The sequence below is a fragment of the Galendromus occidentalis genome, unplaced genomic scaffold, assembly GCF_000255335.2.
Source record: "Galendromus occidentalis unplaced genomic scaffold, Mocc_1.1 scf7180000076694, whole genome shotgun sequence".
Taxonomy (NCBI): domain Eukaryota; kingdom Metazoa; phylum Arthropoda; class Arachnida; order Mesostigmata; family Phytoseiidae; genus Galendromus; species Galendromus occidentalis.
In genome coordinates this window covers 301,348-318,472 of record NW_003804683.1, presented here as the reverse complement: position 1 = coordinate 318,472, position 17,125 = coordinate 301,348, and the positions used below count along the sequence as shown (strand labels likewise).

At 50.1% G+C, this 17,125-nt stretch overlaps 5 protein-coding genes across 6 annotated transcripts; 3 read left to right on the top strand and 2 right to left on the bottom strand.

The window, feature by feature from the left end:
- The first annotated feature begins 286 nt into the window (after positions 1 to 286).
- Positions 287 to 2,412, top strand: LOC100908494 (lamin-A). The gene is made up of 5 exons (XM_018638180.1): positions 287 to 474; positions 572 to 771; positions 989 to 1,451; positions 1,536 to 1,827; positions 1,919 to 2,412. The coding sequence occupies exons 1-5, from the start codon at positions 287 to 289 to the stop codon at positions 2,225 to 2,227; spliced, it is 1,452 nt and encodes a 483-aa protein (XP_018493696.1). The 3' UTR covers positions 2,228 to 2,412.
- A 1,886-nt stretch (positions 2,413 to 4,298) lies between these two features.
- Positions 4,299 to 7,441, bottom strand: LOC100903735 (protein ABHD18). The gene is made up of 11 exons (XM_003739988.2): positions 7,372 to 7,441; positions 7,171 to 7,298; positions 6,672 to 6,780; positions 6,375 to 6,567; positions 6,098 to 6,283; positions 5,847 to 5,987; positions 5,518 to 5,718; positions 5,333 to 5,428; positions 5,064 to 5,222; positions 4,799 to 4,962; positions 4,299 to 4,685 (listed from the first exon to the last, which is right to left on the bottom strand). The coding sequence occupies exons 3-11, from the start codon at positions 6,770 to 6,772 to the stop codon at positions 4,607 to 4,609; spliced, it is 1,320 nt and encodes a 439-aa protein (XP_003740036.1). The 5' UTR covers positions 6,773 to 6,780; positions 7,171 to 7,298; positions 7,372 to 7,441; the 3' UTR covers positions 4,299 to 4,606.
- A 1,759-nt stretch (positions 7,442 to 9,200) lies between these two features.
- Positions 9,201 to 10,694, top strand: LOC100903593 (dynein light chain roadblock-type 1). Its single transcript, XM_003739987.1, has 3 exons — positions 9,201 to 9,391; positions 9,754 to 9,907; positions 10,091 to 10,694. The coding sequence occupies exons 1-3, from the start codon at positions 9,334 to 9,336 to the stop codon at positions 10,179 to 10,181; spliced, it is 303 nt and encodes a 100-aa protein (XP_003740035.1). The 5' UTR covers positions 9,201 to 9,333; the 3' UTR covers positions 10,182 to 10,694.
- A 1,111-nt stretch (positions 10,695 to 11,805) lies between these two features.
- LOC100903352 (probable ubiquitin-conjugating enzyme E2 W-A) lies at positions 11,806 to 13,826 on the top strand. 2 transcript variants are annotated; one of them, XM_003739986.1, is made up of 7 exons: positions 11,806 to 11,810; positions 12,460 to 12,498; positions 12,636 to 12,724; positions 12,844 to 12,946; positions 13,088 to 13,243; positions 13,333 to 13,408; positions 13,542 to 13,826. In XM_003739986.1, exons 2-7 carry the CDS (start codon positions 12,466 to 12,468, stop codon positions 13,553 to 13,555), a joined length of 471 nt encoding a protein of 156 aa, XP_003740034.1. In that variant the 5' UTR covers positions 11,806 to 11,810; positions 12,460 to 12,465; the 3' UTR covers positions 13,556 to 13,826. The 2 variants fall into 2 exon arrangements, with proteins under 2 accessions (XP_003740034.1, XP_003740033.1); XM_003739985.1 differs by lacking the exon at positions 11,806 to 11,810 and adding an exon at positions 12,073 to 12,209.
- Positions 13,827 to 14,462: 636 nt separating this feature from the next.
- LOC100908350 (uncharacterized) lies at positions 14,463 to 17,043 on the bottom strand. Its single transcript, XM_003740018.1, has 9 exons — positions 17,002 to 17,043; positions 16,715 to 16,918; positions 16,467 to 16,628; positions 16,116 to 16,295; positions 15,534 to 15,698; positions 15,271 to 15,415; positions 14,988 to 15,150; positions 14,705 to 14,895; positions 14,463 to 14,557 (listed from the first exon to the last, which is right to left on the bottom strand). Exons 1-9 carry the CDS (start codon positions 17,041 to 17,043, stop codon positions 14,463 to 14,465), a joined length of 1,347 nt encoding a protein of 448 aa, XP_003740066.1.
- Positions 17,044 to 17,125: the final 82 nt, after the last annotated feature.

Below are 17,125 nucleotides of genomic sequence, written 5' to 3'. Positions count from 1 at the left end.
AGCGCGTAGCTCGCCGCGCGTTCGAAAGTTGAGACATCTCAGGATGGAAGACGCCTCCGTGCATTCCGCTTGCAACGAGTCGGCTGCTGCCGAGCAATTCGGACTAAATGATCCAACGAACGATTGGAGTGCATACCTGGAAGTGGCCGCGCAGCGGCTTGACCTCATGAAGTCTCTCAATGATCGGTGAGGAATCACGGGCTCTTCAGTCAGTTTGACTAAAATTACCTACGATCAGTGGCTCCGTGACGCGTAATCTTCCAGACTTGCTCGACACTTAACGTTTATGGAGGACGTGCGAGGCGCAAACCGAGAGCGATGTCGAACGCTAGACGAGAATCATGACTCAGCCATCGTCAGCGACCATTCGACGTCAGAGAGATCATGCCTGGGGACGGCCCGTCGGATAAGTTCAGAAGATCTCGAACCGAGTGCTGGGTGTCCACGAGACTCGACGCGACTATGCGAAGCACGGTGAGCTCCCTGATATCTGGAGAGGTTGGCGCTCGCTTCCCCGGTTTCTCCTCCGGTCGCTTTGCTTTAATAAGATGTTATGACATTTCTCTTCCAGTCTCCGCATAGATCTCCTTGAGCGAGAAGTGGATGAGCTCAAAAGGGAAAATGAGGACTTGAAGTTGGCGAACGCCGAGAGCTCTTCAGAGCTCCGACAAGCAAGGAGTGAGAACGCGGAACTGAGTGATGAGCTTGGACGATTGGCGAGTCCGGAACGGCTGGTCGATCATACACTCGAGCAGAATTCAATAAACTCACGTGAGTCCGATAGATTCGACGGAGTCGCGTGAATTCTCTGAACAACATACAGGCGTAGCACCTCGGAACGAACTCTCTCTCTCTGTGGAGCCTCTGGATGTATTCGATATCTTCGCGCTGTTTTGAGAGGGAAATTCACCAGGAGTCGAGATTCCGAATAGACTGGAGAGGGAAGAGAGAAATAAGAATAATCATTTAACTCACTATGCTTCATCAGTACGGAGCGAGAACAAATTATTGAGATTACGACTCAATCAACACCAGCGCGTGCTCCGCAATGGGCTCGATAATTTCATTGCGAAATCTGTGGAAGCACTTCGATCCGGAGGCTCGATGAAGAACAAGATTGAGGAGATATGCGCGGCTGGATTTGCCCCAACGGAAGGGGAAGAAAACGATCTAATCGAGTACGACGCGCCGGCAACTCGAATTCCTGTCGAGCATATCACTCGTCTCCAGGAAGAACTGCAGGCTCTCACCAACGAGATGGCCCACGAAAAATTCAATTCAAGACGGAAGATCGACCGACTGCAGGAGAGAACGGCCCACCTATCGAACTCATTGTTGCGGCGGGATGAGGAACTAGAGCGGACGACTCAGAAGCTTGAAAACGCGCTGAGCGCTCTTCAGTCCCTGATCGTGCTTGGCGATGGCATTCAACAGGAACTTCAGGTGTACAGGTGAGGTGTTCACGGATTCCGGCCGCAGCCCATCATAATCCGTGCGATTCTGGGGAATCGCTCTGAGTTCTAACTTCCGTTCAGATCCCTGCTAGACGGAGAGGAGTCTCACGGGAACGACTTGGGATGTACTTCCGGTGTTTTTACTTGCACCACCGAAACTTCCTTCCGGCTGCACCCCAGAGGCCACGATGTCGATCCCTCGCATTCTCCCACTACTTCAGCTTCCGAGCACGAGAATCTTCCCGCGATTGAGACTCTGAGCATTCCGCAGCACGATGTCCGGCGAGGGAAGTATGTGGTTCTACAGAACAAAAGTGACCAACGACTGGACATTAGTAGATGGTACCTCGTTCAAGAATGCGGGGAAGATAAGGTGAGGATCTCCAGATGACCGGATCTCTCCCGATCGATGTTTGACAGGCATTGTCGACGGAAGACTGTAGCCAGCACAGATATAATTCCAGGCTTGTCATCGACTCCCGCCGCATTTTATAATCGAACCGAGGAGCAAGGTGATCATATGGTCCGCGGACGCCAAAGCGACCCATCAGTCTCCAGTAAACTATGTTCTGGAAGAAACTGTCTTGCCGTGGAGCGAGTCGGACGCTTTCGATCTCGTCACCAAAATATATGACCGCAGCGGCACAAGAATAACAGAACGCAGGACTCGGATCGGTCCCCGAGGTCGCGATACCAGAGCTGAGCGAGACTTCCGCAGGGATGCCAAGGATTTTGTGCACATGGATATCCTTGCGTCATGCTCTCTTTGTTGAGCAAGAGTCGGGAGGCATCTCGTTCGGCCATGACGATTTTTAAGCGAATTGTGAGGAGTCAGAACCAACATCTCTGAGATCAGAATTAACATTCTAGTCGAGGCAGTACCTGTGTTCACTCGAAGAACCACCACCATCACCGGCGGAATAAGCCAATCCTTTACGTTATATTCTATCAAATCAAAAAAATTGAAAAGTTTCCCACAAGAGCAATAAACCGAGTTTTACGAGCCTGATGTTCCCTCGGAATGAGTTCGACAGTCAGTACTCAAGAACGTGCGAGATAATATTTCCTCAAGCCCGTCCATGGCGCCGTCAACTCTTCTCACGGTCTTCGATTAGATCGCCGAGTGAACAAAACCATCAGCGATGAATGACACTTGTGGAAAGGTCTTCCCATTCCATCGTCGGCAACAGTAGCTCATATCCGAGAATTTCGCATCGAGAAAGTGCCATGAAATTTCTGTGATGACCTATCATCGCGAGGAGTACTCAAACGACTCGCTGAGAGCCAACGCTTCCCTGAGACTTTCAGTTGTTCCTGCAGCCAGGAGATGAATTGTTCCCCATGGCTCCTAAATTTTTGGCATCGAGATCATGGGTAGAATAGGGGTAGGAGGCCCGAAAAGTCTGGAGAATTGGAAGGGGGTGAGAGCCCGAGCTTTTCCGGGCAGCGCCGTTCCTACCCAGAAGCTCCGATCACAGGAGCGGGCGTATCCTCTCTCTATTCTCTCTGTACTTCAGGCTGATATCTCCCACGGAAAATGGTGAGCGGTGGAAAATGACAGCTGACAAGGAACATCGTTGTTCAGCGTTTTCTGCCGTTCCGTCGGGGATCGCACGAGAGAAGGCACTCTCCCCTTGTATTTGATGACTTGGGAACGTGACTCGTCAGGACCCTCTCTCGAAAGGAAGCACTTTCGGTGAGTCTGACAGGGAAAAGCAAACGCTTCGTGTCGGATACCGTCGACTGACGTGAAGAGCATTTGACATGAAGACATCCGTGGTTCTCATCCTCATTGGGCTGGCGCTCGCCGAGGGTGTGATGCTTCGCACTTGTAAGTTCGCTTTTACCCGCCATAGGTACTCCAGATTCCTGCGCCGAAATTCGCGCGGCGAGGGAAGGAGAAGCACTCCTTCCCTTCGCATGGATCTGAGACGCGACGTTTTGACTATTGAATCCCTAGGGAGAGGAATCATACGAATTTCTCCAGCGCATTCTCTTCATCTGTATCCCATCCTGCCAGTTTTCTATTCTAAGCGGCTTTCGACTCCATGATTCAGTCAGCCCCGCTCAACTCCGCAAGCAGCTGACCGCCGCGAACTCAGAAGACATCACAGTGGACTCTGATGCTATAACGACAACTCCTGGGGCCACGCAGGATATCGGAGACGACTCCTCCGAAGGAACCACTTCCAGGTATACCTCGTCCGATCCAGTGAAGCTTGACAGCTCTACGTCAGAGGTTCCTGAAGGAGATATTCCAACCATCAAAATACACCCCAGGCTCAAGCTTGTATGTCAAATTCAAGAATAAAGTCTCGGTTCTGTTGATGCAAGCTTGTGTTGGGCATTTTAGGCTTATATCTTATGCATGACCGGGGTCTGCATAGCTTATATCCACTAGCGACTTCCTGAAACCCTGCCGTGGCGAAGCGAACAGCTTTTCTCGCGAGTTTCATCGACCGATCCAAAAATCCTGTACTGTCTCGGCGGAACATCCTCGAGGATTCCGGAGCGACCTCGCACCCGCTTTCCTCGGAGAGGATTATTCAGGAAAACCATCAGTGCCGACGCGTAAATCGCGTCCACCTTTTCGCTGTGATCTATTAGAGAGAAAACTACGCTGCTGGGATGTTTTACCATCGAAGTATCCCGCTTCCCCGGAGCACTGGAAGGGCGACTTTTTTCGCCTCGGGTTGAGAATGATTCGGAACTCCTGAGAGGAGTTCGTCAGGAGTCTTCTAAAACTCTTCATGCCACACTGGACGCGCCGGGGTCTTGGGAGATCGCTCTCCGAGAAGTTCAACAATGCCTAGACTTGACTGAGAGATCCTTGGACGCCAAGGCAAGTCGGAAAAACAAAAACGCTTTATTCGGTTCGACGTAAAAAGAAATAACAATACCCAGTCGAGACGAAATGTGCGTAGCTGACTACCTAGATATATTTCTCTCGCATTGAATTCATTCACAGCGCAATGGTTATTTACGAAGAATCGTGGATAACAGGTCAATTTGTTCTAGATCCATCGTCCAGCCGTGAACAGTCGGAAGTCTTTCTGCGAATAATTCACATACAAGGCGGATACATTTACAAGTTTCGGTTTTAGAAAATCTTGAGCGTCGAAGAATTATTAGGTTTAGAGTATTTTGAAAAATCAGGAGCTCAGTTTCCGGAAGAGAGCTTCACCATAGTATTTCGAGGCGGTTCTGTCCAGCGAGTCCGCGATGGCTTGCCTGCGGGAGAGCGAGGGCTTTATTACGAAAGACCGCCTGGGGCATGACCTGGTCGAATATTGTTCGGAGAATTAGCCGGAGCTCTTCCACGCGAATGACTTCAGAAGGATTACCTGAAGCAATGTTGATTGAAGACGAAGGCCGTCACGTGACCGCATTCCACGTATCGAACTTCGCAACCTGGCCACACCTCCTCAATGTCTTGAGTTCCGTCTCGGGGAATGTAAGCGTCTCTCGTCGCCGCCACGCAGATCGCCAGCGATGGATCTACAGGAGTCTGGAGAAGAGATATCCTCGAGCTTATAGCACAGACATGAATCTTTGAAAGGGCGTTGCTGAGGAAGGTCTGATGATTGGGCCACCAATTATTATTCTCACCCCGAAGTTTCCGAGCGACGTGCACTCATCCATGATTCCTCTCATGAAGTTAAGAGCGTCCTTGGCTTTCTCCCTTGAAGGAGGTTGATCTGCGAGGAAATCAATCGGCAAGGACTCGACCAATCTGGCGAGAGTGCTTCTCAGGGATCCATCCCACAGCTGAAATAATCCGAACGTCTCAATCCGATCCTGATTCCCTTATGATTCTGCTGTTCCATTCCAGAATGATCCCGAGAATCATTGGAGCAGCGCAGTGGAGAGCAACTCACCTGTTGGGAGACGTCCGAAATTTCTTGTTTTCTGATCGTTTCCATTTCATAAGTGACTTTTCTGGCGAATGCCTGACCAGCAAGGAAAACCTTGTCCTGCAGGAGAGATCCACCTTCCATGTTAAGTGTTATCCTTGAACGGAAATCTATCTGTCTCTGAGTTAAGGAAGGCGTGCCAGACTGACATTGCCCGAGCTCGGAGTCTCGATCATTTTGCTGAGCTCTTCTCGTATTATCGGTTCCTCGATGTACTGATTCTGGAGGAGCTCCCAAGGAATGGCGCCACTCATGACGCCCTGGGTGAAAGCACAGGAGGCGGTCGTCCACGACAAACAGGGAGCGATGCCCACAGGTTTATCGAAGCTTCCTCCGGCCAAAGAAGCCATCTGGAAGGAACTATGAGCTCAGGCCCCAACGTATCTCATACTTATATGAATATCTTGAGGACATCAATGCGCTCAGCCGAAGGAATCCCCCTCCGTCGGAGACCTAGAGAGCTGATCTAATCACTTACGTGTCCACCCATTGAGATACCGGTCAGGGCCAGGGGGCCATAGCCTTGTCGTTCACACCATTTCAGGAGGGCTATACTCTCCAGAACGAGGCAACCGCCCATCACAAAAACATCCGAGACATTATGCAGGACAGTACGAAGCTTCGGAGAGACGGAAAGCGAGAAAGAATGAGAGACGAATCGAGGATTCTCTGACCGGATGATATCAATAATTGTTCTATGCCACGCTAGATGAGAAAATTTTCTCCAACCTGCTCCTTAGGTTTCCGGAAGCCGTAGTAAGGATTCTCCAGAAGAATCGAGCCGATCCCGAATTCTTTCAGGAGAGGTTTGGCAACAAGTGTTCTCCTTCTCCAAAATTTTTGATCTCCGGTTCCAGCCAACTGGAGGCACACGGGTTTCAAACGCGGGTGTTTCCAGTTGTTCGGTATAAGCATCTGGAGGGAATCGATACACCTCGTAGATTGAATCCATCTGCTTCAGTAGTAGGGAGGATCGATCCGTAGTCGATTGCGTCACCTAATTCACCTCGAAATAAGCTTTGTGGCTCTCTTCCGGTATCACATCAGGTAAATAGTGTACAAGAGGGCTGGTAAAGTGGCCTTCCAGCAGCCGATAGGCGCCCTTGTCCTCTTCTTTGGCGATATGTATGGGGTAATTGTCGTCGACGAGCTGTGTACATTTCTCGCGGTTACCCACAACCTTTCGGAATTGACAGATCCTGAGGAATAGGAATCGAGGACAGTTGATCGGGATTCTGAGGGAGTCGAACCATCCTTGAGGACACGTTCCCCAACAAGAGATATTGATATGAGATATACTCACTTGTGTATCGTGGCCGGGTCTCCCCAACCCTTGACGAAGTACTGATTTAGGAGGTATGTTCGGAAAACAGCATCAAACTTCGAAAGGTATTTCACTGTCATCGCACGCACTGAAACGGGAACATAATACTATCATCTCCGAACTTCCTGAGGGCTGCATTCCTTGAAGGCCTTCATTGAAGAGGAGTCCAAATGGGGAATAATGTTGATGTAGTTGGGGCAGGCGGGGAAATATCACAGCAAATCTTCTGCGCACTTATCCGCAATGGCTGTGATGAGAAGATTTCCGAGAAACTCTCCGACGTAGAAGGAAGCTCTCCCATCAGCTCAAAAGCGGGAGCAATGTCCGCATGCACACTTTCAGAAATCTTGGAGTCCCATCGCGAGTTCTCTTCCCAGTGATATATTTCGTACATGTCTCCAACTGCTCATTCCGATGATTTTCCAATCAGAGGAAGCTCTCAAAAGTGGAGGCTTGTTGCCTTGAGGACTCTCCCTACCTCTTCGAATATCCTACAGAGAGGAATCCTCGGACTCTGCCAGCGTCGATGACTAAGGTATCGCGCTTGCGTCACAGGTGGGTAACACGCTTTCGATTCGCGGGCTAATCGGAGTTTAATTGCGTGGCCTAGAAAACGGTTCACGGATTGAGAGCCCAGCTCATTTAGGGAGTGAAAAGTTTCGCCTCATTGAATCCCTACCTCGAAAATTCGGAGAATTCTCAAAGTTATTCTGAAACGACACGCTGCCCACCACGGATCATATATCGACGACCAAGGCAGCAGCTGATGGTCGTCTTGACGTCAACAACGCGCAACATTTTTCCTCTTTCCTCTCGTTTTTCGAGGGACAGATAATTCACCGGGACCCGGGACGCTGACACGGCGCGGCTGTGGAAGCTCATATACGTATATATGTTCAAAGCACCGTACAATATTACATACGCTGAGTGTATGGACCGCGCGAAGAGGGAGAAGGCGGGTAATCTCCCCAAAAATGGAATCTACCGAGAGGACACAGCCCTCACTATGAGGATGATCTTTGCTGATCGCGGGATGCGGGCGGTCTCACTTGACGAGCTCTGTTTTGCTCATTTCCTTTTTTTTCTCATAGTGGGCGCTCAAGCCCATCGGGCGATCATTCATCGTCAAGCGGTGGAAAAAGTGGATAGGATGGAAAATGGATTCTCGGGATTCCGCATTTAGAGCAAAGCTTGCGAATGACCATTCAGAACCCGAGTCGTGGAACGGGGGCGTCATGACCCAAGGCGGGGGGCGGGCTGCGGAATCACGTCTCCAATCGAATTCGTCAGATCCCTCCTAGGGGGGGGGGAAAGGCACTCGCTGACGGAACTGACGCCTTTCAAGGCATGGAGGCTCTGCTTCGCAACACTCTCCATTCTCCGCGCGGCATCTTTTGTGCCCTGAACTTTGTCGAGCTCCAAGCTCTCTTTCCAGATGCTCCAGCTCACTCTTCTCAGCCTAGGTATTCCCTTGGGTGGTTATCATGTCAACCCGGGAGGTCGTCAAGACGAGCCATGCCTCCGATAACGTTCTCGGTGTCCTTACCACTCACGTAATACTGCTATCCACATCCCGTGAAGGCGTCAGGCCGGTACGGGGTCTCGCGAATGAGGGCATGCCACCATTAGCTATTCGACGCTGTAGGGCTGATGAGTCTGCTGGGAGAGTTTCAAGTGATGGGAGCGTTAGCATCGAGAAGAAATCGCAACTTTTGACGGCCCTTTGATCGTCACACTTCCTGGTGAGGGAAAGCGTCGAGGAACAGTGGTAGCTCGAGTTTGAAAACAGAAGAACTCCGATTGTTCTTATTCGGGTATTATGATTCCCTCGTGGGAAACTTCTCAGCAGCGAGTTCCCTTCGAACATTCAGAAGTTTCTCGTAGCCCGGGCTCGTAGAAGGGAATGCCGCAGACAATTCTGAGCACTATATGAACTCTAGGTAGTCCCTGGACATTTCTCCCTGGGGAATTTCCCTTGCTCGCGTCCGGATTCGGCTGCCGACGGGATGAGCGAGTCCTTGCTCCGATCCAACCCGGGGTATTTCATCGACGGAACCGGCTGCAACGGGAAGGAGCCATGCCCTATGCCACGAAACTTCTATTCGAGAGATCGAAACTAGGCTTTGCGGTACAGTCACGATGTAACTCCACTTCAACGGGGCAATCAAGGTCCAACTCGACGGCCGTGGAGTGGTGTCTCTGTTCGTGACCGCCGGAACAGTTTCCGGGAAGAAGTAGGAAGACAGCCCGATCGCGCTGATTATAGCAGCAAAGATCACTCCCATCGCACTCCCATGCCGAAATGCCGAATTTATGGCGCCGGTGAATTTTCATGTTTCTCAATCCTGGTAGCGATCCTGCACGAACTTTAAACACTTGTCCGACATAGAAGGCGGTCGTGGAAGCCGCTCTTCGCGCGACTATACGAGCCGGATGCGAGGTGCAGATGCATTTATTCTCGAAAGCAGGTAGATTTTGTGAGCAGGCAGACGGGCGAGCTTTGTTGTTGTCACTACTGCAGGCCCTCTGACGTCATTTCACAACAGCTGTACAGGCGATCGGAATCCTCTTCCTCGACTGGGGCATGATTCGGCTCTAAGTATCGTGGAAAATTTACCCTGTCGTACTTGGCAATCATACAATGGCCACGGAAGTCGAGGAGACTGTCAAGAGAATCCAGGCGCAGAAGGGTGTTGCCGGTAAGTTTCTCGAACATGATGTTCCCGTCGACACGGAAGGAACTCCCAGGGGAGGATCCAATGATGCAGGGCTCATCGGACTGAGCTGATCACGTTTAGGGAAGGAGTTCGAGAGCGGAAGTCAACTGAGCTAGTCCGATTATGAGTCTCTGGATCTTTCCGCGAGCTTTAAATTGACTGATAAAGGCGACTCTGAAAGTTCGGGACCCGACCGTGCGCTTTCGAATATGGTTCTCCGTCTGCTGCTTCTCTGTCGGCTTTCTGCGAACCATGCTTGAGGAATACAATACTATATTCAATATACAATATTCAAAGCACTCGAGGCTCCTCAGACGCCCAAGTTTCTCGGTATCTCCCCGCAGGTGTTATCGTGACGACGCATGAGGGTAACCCAATACATTCCACATTCGATACGGCAACGACGACGAAATACGCCTCGGTAGTATCCAATCTCTCAGATGCGGCGAAGGCGGCAGTTCGCGAACTTGACTCTGCCAACGATCTGACCTTTCTGAGGTGGGTTTCTCCACAAACCCTTATCCTGACTTGTGAGCGGAACTCGACTCATCGCTACCGGACAAGATGAATTTCCGAGGAATCACGGCTGATATCGAGTAGTTAGGCAGGATGCGTCGATGGATTTGCCTCGCGACGAGTTAGCGTCACTGGAAAGCTAACAGTAGATTCTTGCTGTTTCAGATTACGAACAAAGAAGCACGAGCTGATGATAGCACCTGACAAGAACTACATGTTGATCGTGGTCCAGATGACGGGCACTGCACAAACATAGCTTTCTTAGGGGATTTCCCAAGTATCTTCGTTCGGCCATCGAGCTGAATTCGGCACCCAGACAGGAACATGGCTGTGCTGCATGCGGGGTAGATAAATTACCGAGAGCTTCCGATGGAAGACTAGAGAGCTACTAATAGGATTACGAAATGAATTCGGAGAGGAGCCCAAGTCGGACTCCTGACTTTTCCCGAAATCCCTTGACAGTGCCATCCGTCTGAATGATTGTTTGCTGAGACAGACAACTCCAGCTTATTCGAGGCTCGAGGAATCAAAATCTATATTATAGATGACAATTAGAGTCCCGGGGAGACTTGAGCGCAGCTTGAGATTCAAATGTCCCTCGGTATTCTCCCGCCACGAGAATGAGAGCCGGAGCTTGACATTGTAATCGGAAATTCCCCCTCGCTGAAATCAGTTGATCGCCCGACCTTCATCCTTGTAAATGTCTCTGCCCCGTTTTGGGGATTGAGCAAGATCTCGGTCCTGAATAAAACTTTGTTCAAGGTTTGAGCTATATCCGGAGTCTTCTATCCCAACCAAACTCCATCCTTGTGAATGTCTCTCTTCTTCCACGGTTTTGGGATCGAGCGAGATCTCGGTCCTGAATGAAACTTCGTCCAAGGTTTGAGCTCTATCCGCAGTCTCCTATCCCAAATCCCGACCGACTCGTCAAAGTTCCAATCAAGTTTATCATGCTCCCCCCCCCAGCCTCTGCCTCGGCAGTCTCTAGGTTTTGGTCGCTTTCGACGGAGACGAGCACGGCCCAGAGCTCACGAAACTGAGCCCTTAGGAGGAAATCGATCGAAATCGCGAGCTGGAGAAGTCTACATGTACGTTTGCATGATGCGACACACGACAACTCCAGTGTCGATTTTCAGATTGTATATCCTCATAATTGGTTCACGAGGCATCTGTTGACACCACGATTCGAGTTCCTGAATTCGACCCCGGATTCCGCGTTGTTTTGTCCACTGACGATTCCGTGTAGGAGCATTTTCTAAACCCCATCTTTCGTTTAGGCAGCTCACAGAATTCTCACGCGGGCTCATAGCGAGGCATGTCACCTCCTCGGGAAACTGTTCATATTTCCGGACATTTGTCCTTCGATTGAGACATACGGAACTCGCTCTTCCGGCTCGAACGTTTCAATTTATGGTCCCAATCAGTCTAGATCGCCAGTATGAGACGCAAGATGTTTTGCAGATGTAGCGCATGAGCTGCACATCCAATTTGAAAACTCGTGGAATCGACAGACGGTGGGCGAGAAGCATCTGGTCTCATGGCACACATCGAAATCACGGGGAACGCTTTTTCGAAAAGAAACCAAATTAGAAAGTCGTATGGAAAAAGAAATGTAGAAGGAATCAGTGGCTTCGTTTTAGAGCTCTGATGATCAGCTGACGCTTGTCCAGAGCTCTCTCGTCAGGACTTATTCGATGTGCGATGCGCTAAGTCGCGGTTCCGTAGGATCTCCACTTCCCGACATTCGATCTGTGTTGTCTTTCTATCCGTGAAATTTGAAAGCTCTCTAACGACCCGGACGCTCGATTAATCGAAATTCGTCGGATTTCAGCGGACGTGCACTGCGGCAAATCTACGGTACTCATCTCAGGCACTCTCCGAATCCGTAAGTCTCGAAAAATTCCCAGAATACTCGATCGTCTCTCTGCTCTCACCCGACACGTTGTCGGTTTGTCGGCGCTGTTCTTCGCTAGGGGTCGGTGAGCGTCTCTCGACTGATATGCTGAGAAAGCTCGCTACTCATTGACGGCGGATGGCAGCACGTTCGAAAACCCCCCTCGCTTCATGGTCCGCCATCTTCCTCTGCACAGCGTCCCCACATGGTCGAACCCCCTGAGGGAGGCTGACCGAACTTCTGAAGTTCGAAGAGAATCGGCGGAGCGGAGCTGGTTTTCGATCCGGTATGGCGCGAGCCAAAAGCTTTGTTCTAAGGCAATGATTGCTCGCGTACGATAGCCGCTGAGCCATCTATAAAATTTTCGGATAGGGAGTGCTGGTTGAGAAGGTGAGCGGGCCTGAGGTCAGTAAACAGGACCATCCACCGAATTCTCGGGACCTTCCTCCATCTACATCCCGTAGTAGAGCAATCTAGGTATAATGATAAGTGATAAGACGCAGAAAAAGTCAAGCGAATTCATGAGATTCGAAACTATCACGCACATCCGAATGTTCCTCCCACGGGCGAGACAAGCCCTCGAAGCATGACGCTCGATTCGAACCGATTTCAATTTACTTCTTTCTCGGCTCTCTCGCAGATCAGCATGGCGTCGTACAGCACCGCAAACCGACTGAGCGTAAGTATCCGAAGCATGCGGGACTCATTTCGGTCCGAACGTATCAGCTCTCAGCCCTGCAGCGCGAGTATCTCATTTTCGATCTCCATGGATCTGTATGGAACAATTAGGATAAATGTGTGTATTCATCTTCACAGAAGCTCCTCATGAAGGAATACCTGAACATGAGATCAGACCCGCCTCATGGTATCGTCGTGATTCCGAATCAGAGGGACGATCTCACGGAGTTAGTGTCTATGCAAGATCCCCTCCGGGAAGAATGGCTGGTGCATATTCATAGATTCGGAGAGCATTGCTGGTCGACAAATTGAGTCGGCTGAAGCTTAAGACTTCACGCTACTTCAGATGGACTCTCGAAATGTATGGGCCAAATGACTCGATTTATGCGGGGGAAGAGTTCAAACTCCTGTTCGTTTTCAACGACGATTACCCCTTCAAACCTCCGAAGGTAAGAGAGAGAAATCGAGACAATCTAGATCTAGATGGTGTCATATCTAGAGTCTCATCTCTCCCTCGTCCGGAAGTAATTCCTCGGAGATCAAGGAGTAGAGTTCAAGAACAAAGTAGTTGATTGCTTCGCCCCGACCAGGTAAACTTCGTCCCCCCGCAAGTGCCGGTCAACCCGCATGTTTTCTCGAATGGGGATATATGCCTATCGATTTTGACCAGGGATTGGAGACCGTGTCTCAATGTTGAGGCAGTATGCGTATCAATCCAATCGATGCTGGCGTCCTGCAAACACAAGGTCAGTCTCCCGAAATACCGAGAGATCCTCTGAGGAACGGTAAGAGAGAGGCACATGACACTCACTATAACGAAGGAACTCTCCCATAGAAGCGACCTCCCGATAATGACTACTACCTGCACATGAAGGCGACGAATCCGGCTGCCTACAGATGGGTTTACTACAGTGAGTTTTTACCCCATATCCCTCCGGATGAGCGGGGTCCGTAACATATTTCACGCCAGAATTAGTAAGCCCACTTACGGAGCCTCAAGCTCGGGAGATTCCGCAGAATTCGGATGTCAGCTTCTCGTTCCAGATGACAAAGCCTAAAATGAGCTTCCCGTCCGTGAGCCATCAGGCATCGTGACTCTTGCACCGTTGCGATGCAAACCACAGTACTTGTAAGCATCAACGACCCGGGCGCGGGAGGGAGGAGGAAGCGCCACCCCTTATCGTTTGGATTCTCATCAATCTAGGTTTCCGCTCGTCTGTTACGTCTTACCTTTTCATAGTGTGTATCATTCCGTGCAGTATGCAGCTCCCTGTCTCGCTCAGGAATTCCTTGCCAAATGTGATGAATAAAGAGGGTTTGCCGATTGAATTGATCGCCGTGCAGATTACACCGGCGTTTCACGATATCAATCATTGCGATTTGCGATCGCGATCAAGAAGAGGGAACTGAGACCAATTTGATTCGGTCGACGAGTCCACTCAAAACAGGTTCTCCCTCTCGCGCCTATTGCGCTATCCCTATTGGGTGACATCAGAAATCTGCTCCGAAGCTCATCGTGCCGACGGCGGAGGAGCTTTTTGGCTGCGCTTGGCTGTGGTTGTCCTCTTCCTTCTCCCGTTGCGATCTCAGACTTTCAAGGAGTTCATCAAGGGGGGTGCCGATGCTCTCTGGTGAAGCGCGAGAACTCTTCATCTGATGTATAGACGTGCAATGAAGCGGTTTTATTGGAAATTCTCGGGCGTATGCCCAATCTTTGAATGGTATACCACACCAGATCGACCTCGCGATTCGCGGCGAAATGCCTGCGAGTGGAGGCTTGTCTCAAGTTGCGATTCGCAGCCTACATTGCTTGGGCATAGGAGATCAAACGCTACATTGTCACTCGAAAGTGATATGGGCACTCAGGCTCTTTCCATAAGACAAAGTTCGCAAGTTTCGCGACTACGATCGGCGTCAGACTCGTCGAGAGGAGACAAGTCAACACTAGGGCCGAAATTTCAGCGTTCAAGACGACGGCGTCGAAAGCCGAGTGAAACTTCCGAATGAGTAATCCTTGAGACGACCTGACTTGTCGCGACAAGACCTCATGATGACTTCACCTTGAATCGATAAAATTTTCAGTGGATCGGATACTCAAAACCGGAGGGCGACGGGTCTGCATTTTCAGGCCTCGAATGAGTTTTGCCGCAACACTGTCGATCGGACTATTCTTCGCTAGGACTCCGCTCGAACAGCGATTCACCTACCGATAAGTAAGGATATCGAAAAACCACAGAGGAAGAGATGTAGATAGAACGCAGCCGCTACGTCGAAGAGGCCCAAATCGATAAAGGTGGTTCTTTGCTTGGATTTTCCCCTGATGAGACAGTCTTCAAGCTTCGGGTTGATATCGAACGACCTCATCCACGGCACTGCCATCTCGGTGATCCAATGAACTCTGATTTCATCACCATGGGGAAGAAACGCTAACCCTGATTAGCGAAAATTGAATGATTCAAATGATACCGATTCGACGCGTCGGTCACTCACCGTTCATTGATGGCCGCCACTATCTTCGGATCTAGTTCCCAGACTGCAGCCCAAGTGAACTGCATCTGAGCGATCCGCTCTTCGGCAACGTACATCATGCCTTTCAAGAGACTACAACGCCACATATGGCTCTCTACGCAAGGGACGTCGCTGATGATGACTCCTACAATAGCCCCCGTTCGGATGTTTCTTTCAGCGTCAGCGACACCGAGGGCCGAGAGCTCGCGAGGACGCAGGAGAGCTGTATCTGCTCTAGATAATAATCGGCAAGCGGATTCCATACCTTCATTATTGGTGACTTTCTGTAAGTTCTCGATCTCGAATTGCTCGGAAGGTATCCGTTCGCCGTCATTGTCTTTCACCATCCTATAGAGCTCCCGATAGTGAGGTAGCGGGCATTCCTTGAATTCTTTCAGGAGGGAGCAGCCCTGAAGCGTCCCGGATGAACGAAAGAGCATCTAAGTAGCTACGGAATCGCGTCCGATCTCCAATTATCAAACAATGATTTCAGATTTTAGGTAAGAGAGCAAAAACACAGTCGCTCACTTTCAGTATGTAAGGAACAATGTGAGGATATTTCGTCAGAGTCGCCACGTTGTTGATCCTTGGGGTGGGAGTTTTCACGGCGGAGCTCGCACAGACCCATGAGGTGAAATAACAAACAAGGAAGAACATTCCCACCGACCAACCTAGATAAAGGAGACGAATCGCCTGGAGGGGAAATCAATCGATGTCATCGGGACAGCGCTCCCGTGGCCGCATATCGAGCCCGATATACGAGAATCACAGAATCGTTTCCAATGATATATCTGGAATCTGATCTCAAGGAAGGCGTCTTCCGTTTGATCCTTTCAAGTGCGTTCCGAAAATCCTGCGACTAATGGGATTCCTCTCTCCCCGCCCTGTATCGGAGATAGCCCAACAATCGCATTGGAACAAGCAGTCCGCCGTCTATGAGGAATCTGGACTTTTTTGATCGGTAAGGCCGGATCTTCCCCATTGAGGTTTTGATCGGATACCGGTTGCCGGTATCTCAAGGATACCTAAGAGAACGTTCGTTTGTGAATATCCCCTGCCGTTCGTGACTAGAGAGTCAACCGTCACTCGATTCCACTCGTGTTGACTGACCAAGTGATTGAAGTGGGCCAAGGATCCAGTTCCAAGAGTGAACGCATACAGTCCCAAGAAACTGTCAGTCAGCGGAGAGCTCGTATCTCTCTCTGGAGCTCCCATTTCCCGATAACGGTGCATCAGGAACCCGCTGAGCAAAGTCGAAAACAGAATGATCGCGAGATAGGTCCAGCGTACCTATAATTATCGAATCAGATTCTTCAGACCAGACTCTTTCGCAGCACCAGACCAATTCTTCGCATATGGTAGAAGTTCGTATTTCAACGCTTCTCAGTCAGGATCGAGAGTCATCATTTATCAGGAAGAATATCGACCAGTTCATAAGGTGTCTGATTTCCCGACACCTACCTCCACATTGAACTCCAGGATACTGACGAAAGGGTGACTTTCGTATTCCTTCTGAAAACCGCCGATGATGGCGAGATCGATGAATTTGAAAGGGTAAAACGTCAGGAAGTTGTCAAACAAATCCCCAGTCAGCGGGAAAGGACCAGAAGCTATATCAACTTCCTGGAAGCACGGGAAACTTTTAGTCCGATACGAGGCGCTCTCGACACCTGTCGTCAAAAATCTTCGTTGAATTTGCCTGAACTCACGTTACGCTTCACTAGACCCATGGTGCCGTCGTAACTGCCGTTTTCCAATGGTCCGCCATGTATGCCATCTGGCGGCTCAATCAACTCGTAGTCGATTCCCAGCGAGCTTGTGATGTTCGCAAAAGCAGATCCGACAAGGCCCCACATTCTTTTGCGTCCATTCGGATCGTTGTTCTCATGATACATTATCACCATCGGTATGAACTACGATCGGGGAAGAAGTAAATCGCTCTAATAGGATATCGGATCCAAGAATAGAGAGTTATCATTCGAAATCTGAAGCTCACGTTAGTGTAGGCGCATTTGAGGGTCACATTGGCGAACTTCATCTCTGTTTCTCGGCGAACAGAGAACGGCGAATGGTAGCACGGCTGCTCGAATCCCAAGAAGATTAGCATACGTGTGATCTAA

Excerpts from the sequence above, each read along its gene's own strand:
- LOC100908494 (XM_018638180.1), top strand. The coding sequence starts at position 287 with ATGGAGGACGTGCGAGGCGCAAACCGAGAGCGATGTCGAACGCTAGAC. Across the intron at positions 475-571 it reads ACGCGACTATGCGAAGCACG|TCTCCGCATAGATCTCCTTG; the intron begins GTGAGCTCCCTG and ends TTTCTCTTCCAG. Across the intron at positions 1,452-1,535 it reads CAGGAACTTCAGGTGTACAG|ATCCCTGCTAGACGGAGAGG; the intron begins GTGAGGTGTTCA and ends ACTTCCGTTCAG.
- LOC100903735 (XM_003739988.2), bottom strand. The coding sequence starts at position 6,772 with ATGACAGTGAAATACCTTTCGAAGTTTGATGCTGTTTTCCGAACATAC. Across the intron at positions 6,568-6,671 it reads GACCCGGCCACGATACACAA|GATCTGTCAATTCCGAAAGG; the intron begins GTGAGTATATCT and ends CCTATTCCTCAG. Across the intron at positions 5,429-5,517 it reads AGACTCCGAGCTCGGGCAAT|GACAAGGTTTTCCTTGCTGG; the intron begins GTCAGTCTGGCA and ends TCTCTCCTGCAG.
- LOC100903593 (XM_003739987.1), top strand. The coding sequence starts at position 9,334 with ATGGCCACGGAAGTCGAGGAGACTGTCAAGAGAATCCAGGCGCAGAAG. Across the intron at positions 9,392-9,753 it reads GGCGCAGAAGGGTGTTGCCG|GTGTTATCGTGACGACGCAT; the intron begins GTAAGTTTCTCG and ends ATCTCCCCGCAG. Across the intron at positions 9,908-10,090 it reads AACGATCTGACCTTTCTGAG|ATTACGAACAAAGAAGCACG; the intron begins GTGGGTTTCTCC and ends TTGCTGTTTCAG.
- LOC100903352 (XM_003739986.1), top strand. The coding sequence starts at position 12,466 with ATGGCGTCGTACAGCACCGCAAACCGACTGAGC. Across the intron at positions 12,725-12,843 it reads CAGAGGGACGATCTCACGGA|ATGGACTCTCGAAATGTATG; the intron begins GTTAGTGTCTAT and ends ACGCTACTTCAG. Across the intron at positions 13,244-13,332 it reads TGGCGTCCTGCAAACACAAG|AAGCGACCTCCCGATAATGA; the intron begins GTCAGTCTCCCG and ends ACTCTCCCATAG.
- LOC100908350 (XM_003740018.1), bottom strand. The coding sequence starts at position 17,043 with ATGAAGTTCGCCAATGTGACCCTCAAATGCGCCTACACTAAC. Across the intron at positions 15,699-16,115 it reads TGGCCCACTTCAATCACTTG|GCGATTCGTCTCCTTTATCT; the intron begins GTCAGTCAACAC and ends TTTCCCCTCCAG. Across the intron at positions 14,558-14,704 it reads TTCGATATCCTTACTTATCG|GTGAAGTCATCATGAGGTCT; the intron begins GTAGGTGAATCG and ends TATCGATTCAAG.